This window comes from Varroa jacobsoni, unplaced genomic scaffold (genome assembly GCF_002532875.2).
Source record: "Varroa jacobsoni isolate VJ856 unplaced genomic scaffold, vjacob_1.0 scaffold_1303, whole genome shotgun sequence".
In the NCBI taxonomy this organism is placed as follows: Eukaryota; Metazoa; Arthropoda; class Arachnida; order Mesostigmata; family Varroidae; genus Varroa; species Varroa jacobsoni.
The window spans coordinates 125800-146874 of record NW_019214205.1 but is presented as its reverse complement, the minus strand read 5'-3'; the positions used below and the strand labels follow the sequence as shown (position 1 = coordinate 146874).

Below are 21075 nucleotides of genomic sequence, written 5' to 3'. Positions count from 1 at the left end.
CTGGTCACTCTTTATTACTACTAGCTACAGCTGAAAAACGTAACGTATTTGCTGTTTGTTGTGCGTGACTTAACCCGCCAAAGTCAAAGTACTTTAGAGCATAAATGTTACACAGTTTTGATATCGGCTTACGTTTTCTTCCGATAGACTGTATTTACAAGACAATGAAATAAAAAGTTCTGACAACAACTCCTTTAAAAACGAAAATTTCCATTTATTACAACAGTGGCACCTTTATTCTCATATATAAAAGACGGATCATCCCATGACGAAATACGCTTTGTCATGCAAAAGAGTAAAGTCAATGTTGTGACAACCCTTATCTATAAAGCGTGATTTTGATTATCCAGCAATTTCTGGTAGGTGAGCAGACGGAACTGAGAGTTCAAAGACGCGGAATCGACATCGAGTGAATTATAAGATACGATCAAACCATCAAGTTCGATATTATCAATGTTTTAAAAGGCACAGATTGTAATCCTAATCCGCTTTTCTATCCCAGTTGTGCTATCAAGTGACAAACATTATACATGAAACGTCAATTTTGAACATGGAATAGAGTTATTTTAGCATAGAAATTTAGGGGATTCTTTTGTCCATAAATACGCTACGATAAACTTACAAGAAACATACTAGCCGTTACATTGTGATTGATATTTAATCGCATCACTAATAGTAGCTTTATTGAAGAAAATTCAGCTCAGTAATTTAAAGATAGGTCAGAAGTATCGTTTGAACATTTTGTTCTAACGCCAAGGCGCAAGACTGGCAGCATTTTCAAAGCCCTTGCAGAGTGTTGCAGAAACAATGTATTTTTTTTGGTTTTTCCCAGTAGTTGCGTTTTTTGAGAAAGATTTTTGCTCTGATTATGTTCAGACAGTTAATACACTTCAATTCTGATGCCAACATGTACACACCAGACATGCTTAATATAGTTCAGCATGGCAGCACCTTGGGCACCACCTGAAACGAATTGCTAATTATGTCATGTATATGTCTATATTGTATAGCATTAGAAGTTCAACACCAAGCGGTTTAAAGCACTGTGTCACAACCGCATGTCTCGTGTGGCCAATGTCTCAGTTGTTTTTCTTTTAATTAGTATAATTACAGTAGATATTTCTATGCCGTATTTGTGGAGGATAATCGCGCAGGAACACGGGCCAATGTGTCGAATAGCCGGGAAGGAGACACGGCTATCGTTTAGAGGTCGCGCACACTCCGAATAATGGTTTTGGCAGAAATGCCAAACGCGTCTAAGAGAACAGCGGGTGCGCCTGACCGGGGAACTCCACGCACACAAAGGTGACGGAAGGTTACGCCGCCCGCTTCCGCAAGCACATGTGAGACAGCCTCACCGATTCCGCCTGAAGTATCAAATAATTACTGATTCGAAATAAAATACCGCTGAGCGCCTTCATGTTTGAAGACCTTGTATAAGTAAGCCTTCCATATACTAGAATCGATATATTAATAGACTAAAAAATTTAAAAGTACGTACCCTCTTCATAGTGGTCTTCAACGACGATCACCTTATTGCCGCACTGAGCAGCATTCTCCAAGATACCCTGTTTATCAATGGGTTTTATCGAAAAAATGTCCATGACACGAATGTTAACTCCATCAGCCGAAAGGAGTTCCGCTGCTGCCAAAGCTTCATGGAGCGTGACACCTCCTCCGATAACAAGGACCTTATCAGATGACGACTTCCTGACAAGCTGCAAGACAAAACTGTTCAGTGATACCGAGTGCCACTGGGTGGCTTTTCTACTGAGTGTGTGACTCATTTGAGCTAATGATGATATATCGACTTAAATGTTTTTTTGTGGGCCTTTTTTTCAGCATAGGTTTCAGCGCAGTTTACGGAGTACCTGTTCCAACACGAATAGAATTGTTTAAGTCTATTGGCTAAGATGCTGACCTTTGACTGGCCAGGTTTGAAGGTTTCTGAGGCGTCATATATAACGGCTGTAACGGGTCGAGTGGTTCGGATGAAAACAATTCCATTGTAGTTTGCAGCAAGTTCACATGCGCGTTCCGTCGATGTAGCATCCGATGGGTAGAAGACGAGTGAATTGGGGATTGAGCGGAACATAGCGATATCTTCGAGCGCCATTTGCGAAGGTCCGTCTTCGCCGATAGAGACACCGCAATGGGATCCGGCACATTTGATGTTTGCCTGGGAGATAGCGCCCATGCGGATTTGGTCGAAGGCACGCGTAAAGAAGGCCCCGAAGGTCGACACAAAGGGAACAGTCCGTTGGCGGGTACCACACCCAATGGCCACACCTAAAGAGCATCAAGACAATACCAAATTATTCTAGTGTGCGAATTAAGCATGTGCGAACTTCTTTCGAGTAAATTGGCCGAGGAAGGCGTTAGTAAGTTATCAACTCGTTAATACGAGTTGATACAAACAATCGCTAAGGCAAATGTTTACGAAATAGCTGGCTGATAATACTGACAAACACATAATAATATAGTTCTTTATAGGTTTAAGGACAGGAATTGAACCCAAAGTTTAAGTGATTCGAAAGTTAATCCAGTTCTTCGCCCAAGTGGCTTTAATACGTTCGTTAACATAGATATCTGTTTATTGTTGTATTATGTTGACATCCATCCGACAAGCAAAATAAAGTGAATCTAAATGCCTGGGAAAGCGTACCAATAAGGTTTTGTTCGGCAATAAAGCACTCAACGAAACGATCTGGGTAAGCTTTCTTGAACTTCTCAGAAAACGTCGAATTCTTCATGTCAGCATCGAGAGCTATTACACGATTGTTGTTGGCTCCGAGCTTCTCTAAAGCAGTCCCGTATGCCATTCGTGTGGCGATCTTTTCCCCGATACTGTACGCAGGAGGCTCGTTGAGTTTAATCAACCCTAAGGCTTCTGTAGTGACGGGCTTGGGAGCCTTCATGGGTACGTTGGTCGGCCTAGTATTCTTCATCTTAGACTCGATCACTGTTTCGAGCGAAATCAAATTAACACATTTCTAGGTAAGTTTTTGTAATTTCAAATGTCGGTTATATACCAGTATGGGCTGTCCGATTGTTACAACATGGGCGATACTGATTAGGGCCAGTCACTTCTTTTTAGTCTGTTATTAAGAACATAATGCATAACCAAAATTAGTGGAGGTCGTAGAAATTGACTTTTTCGCTTTACGAAGTCGCTTTTACGAAGAAGTTCACTTGCGTCCAACTAACGTAAGCCGCAACTTAACTGTCTCTTTTTTCTTGATATCAAATAGAATATAATTCTAAAGAACCGATTATTGTATACACGCAATTGATGTTTACAATGTCCATCATTTGAAGGCGATAAAATCATGATAAGTAACGCAAATAATGAACTTTTTTTGGGTCAAAAAACATTTCGATGGTCTCATACCCTTAATAGCAGACTCGGCCTTGTCACCAATAGGCTTTCCGTGCCAATTTTCTTTGTCCTCAATACCTTCGATTCCAGAACCCTTGAAAGTTTTCAATACAAGGGCTGTTGGTTTCCCTTTTGTAGCCTTAGCTTCGGCAAATGCAGCCTGAATGGCCTTCACACAGTGGCCATCAGCTACGATTGTGTGAAAGCTAATTGAAGATTGAATCAACATAGATAAATTTAAGTCAAAAGTTCATGATTAGTAATTCATAATTATTATACGAGTAAATATGCATGCTACATGATCGATATGCTTTCCGCGATAAAAGGGTATTCACTGTCACTCCCTGTGTGTAAAGTTCAGAGTTATATCCGGTCTATCCTTATACCGAATTCTGTGTGAGCATACAATACAATACTTAAGGAAAATTTGTATGCATTTTATTCTATTCATTCATATCTCGGTAACTCAATTATATAGAATAATATCATAAGTTATTCTAATCTAGACTAAGTGGATTTTGTTATCCTGAAAAAGTTACGGTACTGGAATGTGTAATAGCCTTGACACGTAACCGTACAGCTTACCCAAAGGCCTCGCATCGAGCCTTGTAAATGTCGGTTTGGTGTTGTAAACAGGTGGGTCCGCTCTGGCCGAGTCGGTTTACATCAAAGATGGCAACAAGGTTGTCAAGCTTGTAGTGCTGACAGAAGTTCATCGCCTCCCATACGGCGCCTTCGGCTGCTTCACCATCACCCAGGATGCAGTAAACCCGGTAGCTGGAAATTAGTAGTAAAACGGGGCAATACTATGAGCGACCCAATGGCTCAACTATGCTTTAACGAATCCTGATTTTATTCAGGAACTGGTTCTAGCAGCAAAACCAAAATCGGTTTGGAGATATACTTGTGAGATAACCTATGATAATGAAGTGGATAATGCGCAAAATGTGTAAATAATATGAGAATATCCATAGTATCCCTTTGTACGTACTCCATCTTGTCGAAATGTTTTGCGGTGTAAGCCATTCCAGCCGCGCAGCTCAATCCCTGGCCCAGCGATCCAGTGGCAACGTCGATTATGTTGAGCCTAGGTGTTGGGTGCCCTTCGAGGTCGCTGTCATATTTGCGCAAGTCCATCAACTTTTCCTCAGGGAAAAGGCCAGCAACAGCCCACGCGGCATACAAAATGGGAGCCGCGTGTCCCTAAAAATATAAAGAGAGCAATGTTGAATTGAAAGATGTTTTCCAAATACCTTCCACCACATATGTAAAAGACTATATATTCAAATGTCTCCCCTCTCTGGAATGGTCTTAAATGTGGTAAAGATTGACGGCAAATAAACAGGATCACAAAAAACCTACACATCCTCCAAGCAAGTGGCTGCAACATATCCAAATTCATTGTTAATATTATAGCGTACATACTCCATGTCCTAACGTAAGGTTTCCTTACTTTGGAAAGGACAAGCCTATCACTAGAGGGACATCGCGGTTCGGCAAGGCTTTGATGCATCTCATCGAAGAATAAGACCGACAATACTTCGGCCATCGACGTACATGTTGTCGGATGTCTGAAAGGAGAGGCATTATCGAAAAATTCAAATCTTAATTAAATATGTGAATATACCTGGCAGCCGTACTTAATAACAACATCTAATGTACAGTAGGCTCTAAATACGCTTTTTTCGGATAACGCAAATGCAAATGCGATAGATACAAAATGAATCAACAAACGCAATCTGCATGAAAAACAGCATTTTTACTAAGATATAAAATTTACTTTTGCTTAACTGTTTTACACTTTTGACGCAGTACTGATCCAGCTGTGCTCCTGCAGCTTCATTTCTTATAGCTTGTCGCCCCTCTCTTAGGGAAACCAATGTCTTACTTGATTACGTGAACATAGCTTAGATAGCATTAGCTTAGGATAGATAGGTCTGAACTCATTTCGATTATATGAGTTATAACGACAACATCGATTCTACACGTTCCTGTTGAACTTGTATTACTATTGGTTACAATATTCTTTTAATACGGTGCTAATGAATCGGTAGCAGGCAACGCGGCACACCCTATTGTTTAAGAACAAACGATGTTTTGAAGCAGTGGATCGGGTAACCCATTCTATTAGCTGACGGTTTAGATAGGCAGACGACCGAATCAAAGACAAACTTCCACAACGCTTGATGGTCACTCAGGGTCAAACTCAAAAAGTGGGTAATGCAAAATACAGAGCGCAAACATATCATCTACTACAACAGATATTTGTGCTACTACAATTTCTAAAAGCAAGCTTTCTCAAGCTGAATCCGAATGCTCAGACATTAGTACGGATCTATGTTAAATATCATCCACCGTGGCAGATAGGTTCAAGCAACACATCTAAGCACATCGAAATGTGCTAAGATAAACACGAATATTTTTTTTTTTTTAATATTTCCTGTATTTTTCTGTATTTGTTTGGCCTTAATACAAAACCATATGCGATGAACTTCAGATCAGATTCAGAAAGATCAGTGTTTTGTGTTAGGTCCAATCCACCCATGACCGTGTTCGTGTAGTAACAAAATGAAGCGTCAGTGACAGGAATTTTCATACTAAATAAAGCAAGCTAGTGTAATATAATGTTTTTCTCAATAGCAAAACATGTACATACAATATGTACAATACCTGAGTTATTGCTGTATATTTCAGATAAATTACGGTTCCATAATATTTACGTTGAGCCAGCAGAAGGCTGCTCAAGAGAAACGTGTGTAGGCTTATTATAAACAAAAAAAAAAGTGGCCATCTGTTTACGCGTGCTTATGTATTCAGATAATTATATTGCCTAGATAATCATGATGCTTGTATAAGAGTTGAAAGCTTATTCACAATAACCACGAAGGTCTGTGGCTATTACTTTAGCCAACCAGCTGAACCCAGATAAAGAACATATGCAATAATAGAAAGGTACGCGATCATTCTTAATAGCACAATCTTAACACTAACAGCAAAAAATGATATCAAGTTATCTATTCTGACCAGTGATATCAAATTATATCTACTGGCGGAAATAGTGATAAAAGCTACGATATACTAGAAGGTGAAACAACGTACGTACCGTCTAACGATAGCCGTTGTACGGTTAGAAAATATTTTATTGACTGAAAACTATTACATTAAGATGAGAAAGGATTTCCTACGAAGACATCTTTCCTCATAAGATATCCTTGTTGACTAAATACTCTTTAACAAAGAAGAGCAACAAATTTCACCATCTGAATAGGTTTCGTAAGCGACCTAGGTCTCATTCACGTTTCGAAACCACAATAACCGTGGATAAAACATTTCTGAACGACTAATGCATGTTGTGGGTGTTGTTTCAAGACAAGAATAACAACACGATGCTAGAAAAGCCGTGTCGAACAATTCCTAATTGTCGCTTGTCTACTACTTTCTTTGCGCAGCATATGAGTGGTCTTTGTCCAGGTGAGAAAACGAGACATATCAGATGTGTCTCGTCAATGTATCTAGCTGATAACGGTGTCGATCGCAATGCTGCCTTTTCCTCAACAATGCTGGCGATGGCGATAGACGTAACGATTTATTTGTACTAATCACTGTCTTACAGGGTGCCCTTTTCGCATACTACAACACGCAAAAGTTTACCCAATGGATATTTACAAAAAATGCTTAAGCATCTCGATAACCGAACTGACATTTTTCCGTACTCGGCCCTAGACTCTCCGCATGTGAACGTTAAGTTTTTCTATCGGCATAAATGCATGTCATGTATTATTACGATACCTGTTTAGTTACGCCTCGTAACTTGAACTATTTGAATTTTCTGCGCAATAATGTTAAAGTTATTACAAGCGTAGACACTTAAAGTGTAATAGTTATTGACTGGTTACTATCAAATAATAGAATTATATACTAAACGCTAATGGAAAGACTATTACGATTATTACTTGATATAAACAATGTGAACGCATTATACAGAAGCGGCCTTTCAATCTTTGGGAAACTTGTTTGTCTTTCTGCTACAACCAGCGCTTATGTCCTTTATAGATAATAAAGAAGCACGCCGGTCTCATCACCGCAAAAAGACTACACAATAGGTGAAAATTCAACTTTTGACAATAGTCAATATTCAACGACATGTACATCAACTTATGAAGACAACAGAAAAATGAAGACATCATTGGCTCTGCAACTTACCCTGAGTTCGCGGCATTTGTGCTTTGGATGGAGAGCACGCGCAGGCGGTTGGCCACATCCTGAAGAAGTTGTACGTCAACCATTTTCACTAAAAAAAAACGGCTGCTCAGGAACAAATTAAAAAAGGAGTCGAAGTACAATTATTGCAACTACAACTATTGCTACAATCAGCTTGCAGCACTTCTGTGTTCTCGACTTCGGTTTCAACCAGCTCGCGACAGGAGCAGACGGGACAGCTTGCGCTAACACGGAGCGAGACACACGCGGCGAACAATCCACGGGCTGCTCTGGTAAAAGAGACCAGCGCTTGATAGTTGGCCGGTGGATATGGCAAGGTTACCAGCCACATAGTGCCGTCAAACAGCGCTTTAAAGTGAAGGAGCGTTTGAGAAAGGGACGAATCGAAAGACGCTTGGCAGACGACGTTTAATTCCATCCAGCGTATTGACGTCATATGTGATTGCTGCTCCGTGGTAAAACCAGCCGTCAATATCTTTTACTTGTATTGAAAAAATAATTTCGTCAGTGAACAAACACTATTAAAGTAGAAGAGGATACGAAACCACATTTGTTACACATTAGTTATATATTACACAAATATTTATTACAAAAGTATTACACACACTTATAAAACTTAGATAATCACGAAGAAACGCGATGAATAACAATATGTAACTTATAATACTCTTGTCGTTTTCAGTTTGCTTCTCCGGCTTTTGTAGATTTCGCGTAAAATAGGTGGCAACTGTTTCTACCACTTTGTATGTGACATAGCACCTGATTACTCTTCATTTTTATACTGTCTATAGTAAAACTCACTGTAACGTTTTCCAGAATCCGCTGTAAGTGCCAGGCCGATCTTCGGACAGAGTTCGTATGTATAATTCGACTTTCTATTTTCCGAAATAGGTTTGTGAGTTCCAACTAACAGTCATTCAAAATCTGAAAATGTTACGTGTCAATGTGATAAATACTTCGCAGATTGATTCAAATTAAATGTAGAAGTTTGATATGAGTATGAAATTGAGGTTCCCAAAAGGAACTTTAGCTAAATTCTTGTAGCTCCCTGAAAAATACTACCAGCAGGACATATACAATCTAACGCATTTTTAGCAGTGCTAACAGTATTTACTTTTTAATACGTGTGTGCTATGAATACTCAACATCGTAAAGAGACTCATAATAAGCAGCTTTCTTTATTTCACAGATCATGGTATATACAAAAGAAAACAAAGGATTTTGAGCGTTATTTTATAAACATTACACTAGCGCATTACCTTGTAAATATATCGTTTATCTGAAAGCTAAGCCTTCCCATAGTGTTTTCTATGTGGCAATTAGAAAATGTTTTTAAGTATCGGTATTGAGCTTTTCTATACGAGGATGTGAGGGATGTTGATGGCCAGATAGGTACGTAATATTTTCTATCAGTGTTTAATTGACATACGTTAAAACGCAATATCTGTTATTTATCCCTTTAGGCGTTCCTGCGATATTCATCAGTTTCTTTCTAGGCATTCCTGTCATCCTTATACCAAATAACTTTTATGGCACAAATGATGCTAATTGTGTCGGCACTACGCGCGCCTGTTAAATAACGTGTTCGGTCCAACTTGTCGAAACGCATGCGCAAATTTGTCAGGATAATTGGCGCTAAGATTTGAAGTACGAATATGTGATTTCGAATACGCCGCTCAGCTTCACACTCGATGGTTTATATGTTCGGTGTCGCTGTTAGGCTTTCTGTCGGACAGACGGCTGGCTCCCAGCACGAAACGAATTCTGTCTATGCTTGGATGCAAACCTAGACTACAACGTGTCTCTAGGATTAGTAAGTGAATATGTTACCTACTGGCGCTCGGTGGTGAAAGATGAATTTTATTTGACTTAGACAACAGAAATTAGGGCCAGCAAACGAGACGTTCGTCGTGCTAATGTCTACCCTGAAATTTTCTGTCAGATGCGTAGGTAAACTCAACTGCTATTAGATCGCCGGTTTCTAGAGCTTCTTTTGTACGTCTCTTCAAACGTTTATCTCTGTACTAGGAAGTGAACGGAACTATAGGATGAATAAAAAAGTTGCTTCAAAAGAAAGTGTTCCCGAAAGGACTGGTTTGGTAGAATACAAAACCCTGTACATATATCTGTAACTATTTTTCGATGCGATGGATATCACTTTTATCATAACAAAATGGAGTCGCCGCACTGAAAGATCTCTAGGAATCAATTGACAAGCAGTAAGCAATTGATACAAAATAACTAAAGCCTCAACAATAAACTTAGATTGCAAAATTTGTTGAAGACAACATTTTTAACGTGGCCCCTTTTATCAGCTCAGACTATTGACAAACAGGTAGCAAGGATCAAATCCTTTGGTGGTTGCGACATGTTCAACTTGCTTAAAACATGATATCGCCGCAAAAGTTTTACGATTAGTCGTCTGTTTTTACAATCTGAAATTAACAAGACGACTTAGAATAGCGCCTCAGCAAGTTCTTTTTCTTGCTTGATATCACATGACAGCTAGTTCTCGTCTACCATAGGTTACTTGGCGTCAGTACTATCAGTTGGTTGATAGTGGTAGGGTAATCGGCAAAGCGTTGTTGAAACTAGCTCATTTGTTGAACACTTTCGACATTTTTTTCTGACATAATAACGAAACTTTATTTCACAAGTTCTATATATGTGGCACTTTTTTCCTGCGTATTGACATGTGACAATAACTGTTTGCATGTCTCAGTGTTGATATTTAGCTTGGCACAATTCAACTATACTTAGCTCATACGTTACCCATTTTAACCCGTTGCCTAGGTAAGACCGGGCGACTGACAAGGAGAAGAGAAGAGCAAGGGTTCATCAACGATTTCCGTATATATTGCGCTCCGTGCCGTACAGGTTTATAATCCGTCTCTGTTAATCAAAGAATATAAGTTGCTATACTGGACACAGATATATCAAACTATGCAGTTTTTTTTAGAACTGTAGCTATAATACTTACTATGTAGACTTGTAAATCGGCTTTCGGTTTTACTTCTGAGAGGTGCTTACATGTAAATCATTTTATTTTTCTTTCTAGTAGAACATTTCGGGACCCTTAACTTGGTTGAAACGCATATTTAAATTTTTGTAAGGTTTATTTCAGTTAGAATCAGAATTAGAATCAGAAAAAACTTTGCCGATTTGAGCATTTCAAATTCTAATTTTTGTTCGACTAATGCAGCACTGCTGTTGACAGCGAGACCGCAAAGCTTACGATAGTCGTTTGTTATCAATTTTACTGTAAAAGGGGAATTCATAAACTACTGCATTTAGTGAATAGAATCTATAGAACAGGTTAAGGAACACGGCCATTTACTGGTGCTCCTGTTGCGTTGAACTATCTAATGCTTGTCAGAGGCTTGGCTTTTTTATAAGAAGGCTAAAAGTCAATGCATTATGCAAGCTAGACTTCACTGCTGACTTATTTGCCTGATACTTAGGGACTTTTCCCATTAAATTGTGTACCTCGTATTTTCGGGCTTTTGTTTAGAACTGATTCAAATAAATTTCAGATCAAACTTTACAAAGACGGCTGACAGATTCGTGAATCTTTTAGTCGAGTTCTCGTCCATTCTTCTTAAGGGTTTCCCGGACAGCTGTAACCTTCGAAGTGTCCTAACCCCTTTCTTCCAATGTACCCGTTTGTGTAATGGTATCTCATGAATTGGCATCTAGTTGCCCACAAAATCCTGAGGGTCCGTCTGCATCTAACGTTGTTTCCTTTATTCGGCTGCCCAGTTGTTCCATCTTTTTTTCTCTCCCGTACTTCTGTATCACCGTAGCTGGTTAGTGCGTTTGATGCCATTGTTCAGTTGTCTCGCCTACGAAAAGAGTCGCGGAGATTAGCGCTGATCAGCTCTGTGAGCCTCCGCGAATCGATTCGATCTCGCGCAGTGACCTATGTGTTGCTTTTTTTCTATTTATAGACCGTAAGCATGAACTTGGCTTACTAGAAACATTAATTCTCGTTGTCAAGCATTTTGACATTTTTCTGCTGAATTCATGCATACTGGTAACTTAATCACAACTTAAGGTTACGTAAGCAAACCAAAATTGGACAGAAGTATTATTCTCAATACAGAATCACATCACTTGTCATCATCTTTGCCATTAATGAGCAATCATTCTTAAGCTGGCTTACAACCATCAATCCTCATTTTTTTAATGAAATTGTTTAAAATGAGTTCTCAATTTTAGTTCTCTGGGCAGTTACGTTCCGCCAGTGTGGATACAACTACAGAGTCTACTCGTTCTACATTTGAAATTACTTAGATCTGAGCAACAATGCCGCGAGCACTATCGCGGATTGAGAGTATTGGAAGTAAAAGCTTCTAGCTTTCAAAATAAAGGCTTTTGCAAAAAGCCTTTATTTTTTGTCGTTTTTCGTAGGAATTGAATTCAGTGGGGTAATTCCTACCAACCTGTTCGTGATTCCGCCGAAGTTTGGAAAACTTCTTGTATTCTTTGGGATTGTGCGATTTTGGTCTTCTGAGACTATTGCTTATATAATAGGTTCATCCATAACCTTTGTCCGTTATGTTTAAAGATCATTGTCTTCTAAGTTTCTAATAAGTGTTCGGCTTATTATCAAACACTTCATGTACAAAACTACAGTATTCCATTCGAGATTTCCTCCTAAGAGCGTAATGGCCGTTGTTGAATAGGCAGTGTTATTGAATAAAGTTATTATAAAAACTTAAATTAATCAACGAGCTACCGTCGCATCTTTTCTCTAAAAAATATATACATCGTAAATATTAATTGATTGAAAGTGTAACTAAAAACAAATGTACGTAAGCAAGTTATGAAAGCCGTTATTTTCTGAGTGAATGCTACTGAGATATGTTGGAGTTTCGAAAGCATATCATAAATGGGCCGACACAGTTATCTATCCATGAATAGCCCCAATTAATGCTGCGTATGCCTGTATACAAACATGTACTGCCTAGCCAGAATATATTTTCGATTCGTGTGTAACCCGTACAGTTTATCTGTTACTGTAATACTAGATAAACTATTCTAAAAGCCCCAGACGATGGAATGATTAACATGTTGAGGGTCTATAACGAGGCAACAAAACTTAGTTAGTGGCATAAAACATTTTAAAATAGAGCTGTTCTATGATATTACCGTTACTGAAAAGGCACAAATGCATCTTCAAAACCGTAAACAATCTATTTTTAAATTTTAGATTTCATTTTTGTAATATTCTCTTCTATGAAGTTTCGTAAAACACAATCTATTTTTGCTCGTGTTTGACAATCGACGAAGAAAGTGAATATTATTCTAATATAAAATTTATCGAAAATCGTAAAATTTCGTGAAAGCCTATGAAGTGTAGAGCTAATTTTATATAGTATGAAGCTTAAAAACGTGACAATTTATTACTTCACTCGTCCTGTATATTTTTGGAGTAGTTACTTAACGCCATGTGCTATCTGAAACTGTACTTGATTCGCTCTTTTCCTGACAATCCTGAAGTACACCCAAATTATCGTTACGTAATGCAGCCTAGCCCTATGTTTCCGGCCGCATGAGTTAATATTCGGCTTTTGGCTAGTTAATCTCTACTTATTTATATGACCTCTTTCCTACTGTGATAATCTTGTTAGAAAAACCTCTTGAAATAATTTCACTTAAGAACGGGAAAAATCATATTACACGGATGCATACCTTTGCATATTTTTTCGGTGCTGGAAAATATCATCGAAATAAAAAATGACTCTCTATGTCTCACATTTAGAATTGAAAAAAAATGTCTCGTGGTCGTATTTACTGTGCCTAAAATTTATTTCCCACTATTTTCAACATGTAGAAGTTTTTAGTATCAGTAATTTCCAATAACGGTCAACATGGACGTAGTACTTGCCCTCATGCTTTTTCACTGGCTATGACGCGTCCTCATTGTCATAAACGAATTTCTTAAAGAAATAATCGTGGTTGTTGTTGTTATAATCTGCACTCTACGCCCACTATGAGTGTTGCTCAGGTTGCAAGCTTCAATTTGTTCAGGCCCTTAAAAAAGCTATTGATCGTTCACATAGTCATCCGGATTCTTCCTTGAGAGACGCGCGTTTTCCGCGACTGCATAATCGTAGATAAACCATGTCATGGCAAACGCTGTAACACACAAACAGAAAGGTATACTCATTACATATATAGGAGATATTTTCAGATCTACCGATGAGTGTGAAACTTCCTGCTACTGTTCACCACTTGTTATATACTAAATTTGCATACATCATGCTACATGTAAGAGACCCATATATAAGTTGCGGGGCAATCGACTCGATCATCGGCGTTTGCAAAATGCAAGGCGTTTGGCTCTTAATGAGTTTATTACATTATTTGTGTATAGCCTAACATATATATAGTTGTATATACATAAAATATATACACATAAAAACAATGTGATATTTTACTTATCATCGCATATTAGTCGAAGCTTTAGTAAAGGGACTAATCATTGTAATCTTTATATATTTTAGGATATTCTACGGAGATAAGCGGAACGAACTATTGCTAATTCTTGATAGCAAGGGGATAAGGTAGATTAAACGACTTGGGGCTAAAGTTTGCTGCAATCGTTATCGACCATGCTGTTGTTAAGACTAGGTTACAAAGCGGATTATTGCCCCCGAGGCATTGTTACCACTAAGCACAAATAACTATTTGTGCTATATGAGAATTATAGTGAGGTGTTATCTGTGACCTACACCTGGTTTTGGAACTCTCTTACACGTTAGTCCTTAAAACACACTTCTGATAGCAGTATAAAAATACGACACCGTTAACTAGATAATGACAGTGTTGGAATACCTACGTGGTGCGATGTAGGGAAGCTCATTCATAGTTCTGCGAATGGTATTAGCAATGCCCTTGCTCAAGAATCCTTTGGTCGGACTAAGTTCGTACGGTGACAGACGGTAGTAGATTATACCGCGAATCTTATACAGATGTCCAAACTGTCCTCCCATTCTTGCGTTTTCTACAAATAACAATCGTAATTAGACACAGCAGTACGAGCATGACACTAACGTTTTTCGTGTTCTATACACTTGCCTATATATATATATATATATATATATATATATATATATATATTTATATATCGCGTTGTATCAATAAGGCAGTGCATGTCAGCGCTTATTTTAAACTAGCTCCATAGATCAGAATCACTACATTAAATTAAAAGTCTTGTGTTTGTTGTACATCATGCAATAACACACGAAACAGAACCTCCTCGACGAACACTGAAAAATAATTGCGACGATGATGTTTTATATGACTATTTTAAGGCTTTAGGACCATAGCTTAGATTGTATCATTTCCCACTCTAAACACTCTGACTTGTTCAAGCAAACTGAGCGAATTTTAAACTTGTTCATTTATAGCGCTCCTAAGAAGAGTCGGTGCATTCAATATATATTGACAGAGGTTTGACATGAATGGAATAATCACAGTCCCAATAAAGTAGTGAATTGATCTGTGTTAAGGTATCGCTAGATGGGGAGATTGTGCGGCTTTTCAAAAGCGAGTCTTCACACGATAATAGATGTGATAATTTCAATGTTTTGGGGTGAAATCAATAAGCTCAAACAATATCAAATAGTCCGATCATAACAAAATAATTAGTTCGTTTAAGTATGCAGCTCGAGGCCGAAAATTTACGTACAAGTATATTCTCGTTAGGAAAAATATTTCGCCATGATCTTAACTTTACGATCTTTTCTTTATTTGTCCGTATGTTAAATATCACTTTTATTCTACAAAGACATGAAATACGCACCGATTAAAATCACAGCACACGAGAACACCACCTACAATTTGTGTCGACTGTTCTGTCCCACAAGGACAACCTTTCGGATAGCAGACGAATTAAAAATAGCGGGTCGCGCACTATTCAAATACCGTCAGCTGTAGCTAATACGGCATACACTCATCGCTTCTCTTTTGTGGCCAAGCGACAAATCTTTTGGGACGCATTTCTCATAAGTAAAGCAATTATGTTATTTTTTTACCTATGGCACATTCTACGATATATATTTACTAGAATTATTGAGTCGATATTAAAGATCAAGAAATATTTTGTTATGTTAGGTATAGAATTAAAACGCTATCTTTATTTTGAAAGTTTCTTTATGTATCTCTACGTAGTAAACACACCCATCTGGGGATCTTTGTTCAGATACCTCCTGTATGCGCTTTTATAAAAATGATGTGGGGTGCTTACTACTCTCCTGTTTTTCTGGGGGCGAAGGCTATAGCATATTGAGCCTCCATAGTCACGTATTATATTTCGGTACAGCGCCATTTGGGTCGACGTTTATGCTGGTGAAGTGTGCCAAAATCTGATGACAATCGTTGTATGTTCTGAGTAAATAAATCTAATACGATCTCATTGTGACCTTAATGTGTTAAACTGTTCTCTCAAAGCGGTTACGTCGAATTAGCCAAGATTACAGCTGAAATCTTTAGTTCTGTGTAGAACACACTTCAATGAGCTCTGGCGAACATGATTTTTTAAGTTTGTTTCATCATAACTACATATCGTATTTGCATGTTTTGCATGGAAACTGATAGTTGTCATTCAAAGGTTCAACAGATAAAGCATTTCTGTAACATCATCGCTCATTTTTAACCTTGTACCCCAGAGCACAAGCCACCATCTCTACTGCGCCTCTGCACTCAGGGTTTACGGGAAAGATGAACCGAGCAAAGGACAAAGTACCGTGCATTGATCTGGAGAGGTCGGATAAGACAAGGATCTTGATACTGCTACTATCTAGCCTATTTTGACAAACTGTTGAATATTTCGAGGGGCTTTCAGACTTTACCTAATATTAAAAAACATTATACGTGAAAGCATCAGTAAATGATCAGGAGCGACAAAGACCCTTCGGAGTATCGGCTCACAAAACTGGAGAACTAACTTAGAGCGCTGCTAGGACGCGGTTCCAGTCCCATTAACACTGATAACAAAGGTTACTGTAAAAATGAGCAATTTAGCGGAGGTCTGCAGACAGCGATGATGAGCCGAGTATTTTTGCACTCTCATGTCTAAAGCACTAAACTAAGTATATCTAGCTTAAGTTTGTGGTTAATATAAGCCTTAAGTTTAAGTGAGTTATATTTCATAAATATAGAAGTTGCGCAAGAGACGTTTCTACAATATATACAAATGTAGATATTTTCATGAATATATATTTAGCCTCGACTACGTTAGTATGTGACTGCATTTGTGATTGTCGTTTATGAGCGTTGGTCATGTAGACTGTCTCTGCATAATTCTTCTGCTGTATGCGTAATTATCGAGGATTGGTTTAAAAACACAGCTTTCACAGCTGTGTTAATTGTTTATTTGAATAGGGTCAACGATGTGTCATTCCGGTGATGATACGATGTTAAATATACATATTCGCATTATATACAATATGTTTACACTAGCATCAATAGAGGATTCAGAATTTGTTCTCCCGACCATGTTTTAGTTAGGGTACTTTCTTTCAATTCTCACGGCGACTAGTTCAGGGGATGCGTGAAACGAACTTAAATCATATTTTAGCTATACCTGACACATTTAGCAGATATGAAGAGTCAGAACTACAAGAGTTTACAATCACACTGCTGTATTCAAGTAGAATCTAGCAGATCTAGAGTAAAGCAGTCCAGTACCCAAGAGCTTTATTTACCGATTTTTGACAAACGGTTTTTCTACCAGATTCATAGCCCCGATACTGTTATAATTTTTATTTTGGTTTACACTTATTTTTCCAATTTTTTTTATAGGTATACATTGTATTAGCCTAGTCTAATTTCTTATTACATATCTTTACGTTCTTATTTTTAATATTTATATATATTTAAACAATAATATTTTTCAAATATTACTTTTACTTATTTTTATTAATATTTTTATTATTAGCTGGTAATTTGCTGTACTTTATATTTTTATTTTTATTATTTTGGTTTCGTATAATTAAATTATGATCAGAACAAGATTTATTTAATTCAGATCTATTCTTCTTGTATAGCCATAGCATGTCCTCTGCAGATACGCATTTCGAGAGATTAGATATACTGGGTTCTTTTAAATAAAGTCGAATAGTAGAACGTTATATATTTACTCTTTCACCATATTACCTAGTTCATGGAAAACGACTGACTTCTCGAATTTAGTATTTACTTCAGATACATCATACACGTATTCGTGTAACCATTATCCAAGTAGACGTAGATGATTTGTTGCCAAAGGGTAGAAGTAAATCGCCTATAATTCTGCGGCTTGCTCGGTTAGTTTCTCGGTACGCACAAATCATTGTTCGCGTTAAGGGACACGATATTGCCTCTTTTCGCCGCAGAGTACAAAAAGGGGGTCTCAATACAACGCAAGTTATCACCAAGGCTTTATAGTGCGGGAATTAACACAAAGTTTTAAGAATCTACATAACACAAAAGACGCTGATCCAGATAGATCCTGCAGTAAGCATCTCAAATGCGCCATCGTTTTAGTACCGTGCTAAATGGTACCACTTAACAAATTTTTACATACTGGTATGCTTAAGCTCAGTAGAGGGATGCTACCCTATTAGTGGTTTTCAGAGGAAAGGGCGATCCACCCGCGCCCTTGTCATGGCGGGGAATCGCGAACGACAGCGTTCGCTAAAAATTGCTTTTCGGCTTGCTCACTAGGATACTGGACACGTACTTAAAAAGCATGTAAGCCACCTCAATGGAGCAAGATAGATTCCGGAAGGATGCTGTGTAGAAGCGGCGAGCAGCGTCATGGTCGAGGTTACGAGAGCTTTGGCCACGCCTCACAGTCCGCTATATGCGGTGTTCGTCAACTTCACCTCAGCCTTTGACTTGGAGACGAGGGAAAAGAGTATGCTCATTCTGGCCGAGACAGGCGTCCGTATGAATGGGCTCAATTTTTTCATTGTAGCTCTACAAGAGGACGGAAATAACTATCGATGACGGACTTACCGAACTCCCGTCTTCCACATAGTTAACTGGCCTGACGTAGGAAGCAAAATAAATCTATTCTTATTTCTTATCTTACTGAAGGGCCTCTTTGATTAAATAGGATGGCTGAGAGAATGAGTCAAGGTCATCTTGCAAGCAGACGATTTAATGAATCGCAACAAGCTCTATTCAGGCGAAACAACGGGCACTAACCTCTCGTACAAAATCATCGCTTGCTTTTGTATATCAGTCTCTGTATTTGGTATCGCTCCTATCTCCGCAAATGCCAGAAGTTTCACGGCGCACGTAAATAAAAGATACAGAAATGCAATGTTGGTCGCATGGGTGACCAAATCGCTTGTCGTTTGCAGCCGCTTTCAGGTAGCCCCGACTGTGAGATAATGGTACGCGTCGTCTGAGAGGATCTTACAGTGGGGAACCTCGAAATATGAAATCGTGTTAACATTCTCTTTCTCAAAGAGGTACTGGGACCAGACACAATGATGCAAAATCGCCTCACGTAACTCCTAGCTGACTCGCAACTTCTGTCCGGGGACCTACAATGCCACTCTGAGCTGCCAGCAACGGAAACCTTTAGAACCAACTTTAGGAACTGGGAGTATCCATTTAAAGTTTCTTTATTTCGGATACGATGAGGAGCAACAAATGAAAAGTGCCAAAGCGACGTAATTGACATGTCGTCACTCGCTTTGCCAAGCATGGGTTCCACCATACACTGTACAAGAAATCAGGTTACCGCTAACTGATGATCTATCTAGGTGTGTCGTCAGAGCTGTGCACGATCTGGAACACATGCTTGTTCCTGTTTCTAAGGTATATGCGGTGAAACAAGTTCTTATAGACGAAAAAAGCGGAAGATGGGCCGTTGGTCGATTTTACAACTTAGGATGTTGACTTACCTTGAGAAGTGCAGTAAAAATGTTCTTTTCGCATGTTTTTTGGCACCGCTGTTACAGGACAACAATCTTAAAAAATACAATATCTTAAGCAAGTGCAACTGCGCAACCATAACTTTCTCTTTGTGTAACTTTCAAAACTTTTTAGTATTTCAATTCATCGATAGTCAGCTTACTTGTATGGCTAGTTAGGACAGTACACCTGAACATCTCCTAAGGAAAAGCAGATAGAGTCTATTTTTTATGTTCGATAATTGTTAGTTCGTCTTTTGGTACTGCGGCGAAGTCTGTGTTAATCATAATAGCTTCCTTTTTCCTCGGTAAAACGAAGCACTGATGTAAAAAATCCGTTTCCCATAATTGAAAAAACAGTTTAACAAGCTAGTATAGAATAGTAAATTGCATATACCAAGTAGTAGGGCTTGAGAAAATCCAGTAGCACCGATGTGGCGCCACTTAAGATGCCTATTAAGCAGTGATTCGAAAATTTAGAAAATTAAGTTTTGGAACTTTTTTTTTTTAAATTAAGTTTTGTGAACGGTTTAAGTCACGAAGCTCTTAAAGGGAATGGCAGTCATGTTGAACAAGCACGTTTATAAGGGACATCCCTTTTGGCACACCCAAATAATTCACTGAAATATAAGTTTTAACATAGATACAGCCTATAACAAACTGATTATAAAAGCCACCAGTTTTGCCTAGACACCCACACAACGTGTGTTTCCCGCTATTCGTAACAAACCATAGACGCCATTTAGGTGAAATTAAAAGGACGCAATGGCTCATCGCGGATGCAATCCATAACGCAAGCAGGCTGCAGATAGAAACAGACATTCCTAACACGACACCTATCCTGTTGTGGAATCGCATGTAATTTCTAAGGTGTTGTTATGAACAAGTTTAGTATAACTGCTTGTCGATTTGGACGAATTGCGTTGTTATCTTCAAAAGATGTTTTTGCTTTTCATTACAAGTGAATTAGCTATGCGACACGACAGCGAGCTAATGGTATCTGTAAAAATGAGTTGGGTTTTCACTATAATTTTTATCGGTGATTTTTTGTTAAGTATGGCTACAGAGAGTATGGTTACAACTTTTCCGAATTCATTATTCTGAAAATTAAGGAACATTAAATGTCTGCATAGGCGAGCCTTGATTATAGCCATTGACCCTTCCCTCAAACCAGCTCTTTTAGCTTCACTATATCAGCTATTTTTGAGTATCACTTGATTTATAGGCCAGACCACTGAACAGGACGAACAATCAAGCATGTTGTAGGTGAAGTCAGATTCTCTTCTATCTGCCTGATAACGCCTCATAACTCAAGAGCTCTACTTTTTGACAATTGTGTTACTTCAGGGGAAATGTGCACGGCGACACTTGGAAAAGTTTATAGAACAAACTTAAGTGGGATTGGCGTTTGTCATCAAATAAACTGGATTTTTTCGAACAAGTGTTGCTGCATAATTGTCTACATATAGAGACAACATAAACATTTATCTCAATTAGATAGTTGAACTGATGAGGCTTCAAGAAAGCCTAATATTAACGGTACTATTAACGAGGTATTGT

At 38.4% G+C, this 21075-nt stretch overlaps 2 protein-coding genes and 1 long non-coding RNA gene across 5 annotated transcripts; 1 reads left to right on the top strand and 2 right to left on the bottom strand.

The window, feature by feature from the left end:
- Positions 1–190: 190 nt before the first annotated feature.
- On the bottom strand, positions 191–7916 carry LOC111268609 (transketolase-like protein 2). Its single transcript, XM_022847691.2, has 9 exons — positions 7583–7916; positions 4833–4950; positions 4371–4582; positions 3965–4156; positions 3392–3585; positions 2666–2962; positions 1922–2289; positions 1502–1718; positions 191–1367 (listed from the first exon to the last, which is right to left on the bottom strand). The coding sequence occupies exons 1-9, from the start codon at positions 7663–7665 to the stop codon at positions 1204–1206; spliced, it is 1845 nt and encodes a 614-aa protein (XP_022703426.2). The 5' UTR covers positions 7666–7916; the 3' UTR covers positions 191–1203.
- A 546-nt stretch (positions 7917–8462) lies between these two features.
- Positions 8463–18753, top strand: LOC147752346 (uncharacterized). Of its 3 annotated transcripts, XR_015314307.1 has the most exons (3): positions 8463–9413; positions 16276–16371; positions 18314–18753. It is a non-coding gene; the product is annotated as an uncharacterized LOC147752346 (long non-coding RNA). The 3 variants fall into 3 exon arrangements; XR_015314306.1 differs by lacking the exon at positions 18314–18753 and having other exon boundaries at positions 16276–16743; XR_015314305.1 differs by lacking the exons at positions 16276–16371; positions 18314–18753 and adding an exon at positions 10394–10541.
- On the bottom strand, positions 13388–15562 carry UQCR-Q (Ubiquinol-cytochrome c reductase ubiquinone-binding protein). Its single transcript, XM_022847716.2, has 3 exons — positions 15411–15562; positions 14445–14609; positions 13388–13741 (listed from the first exon to the last, which is right to left on the bottom strand). The coding sequence occupies exons 2-3, from the start codon at positions 14596–14598 to the stop codon at positions 13647–13649; spliced, it is 249 nt and encodes an 82-aa protein (XP_022703451.1). The 5' UTR covers positions 14599–14609; positions 15411–15562; the 3' UTR covers positions 13388–13646.
- Positions 18754–21075: the final 2322 nt, after the last annotated feature.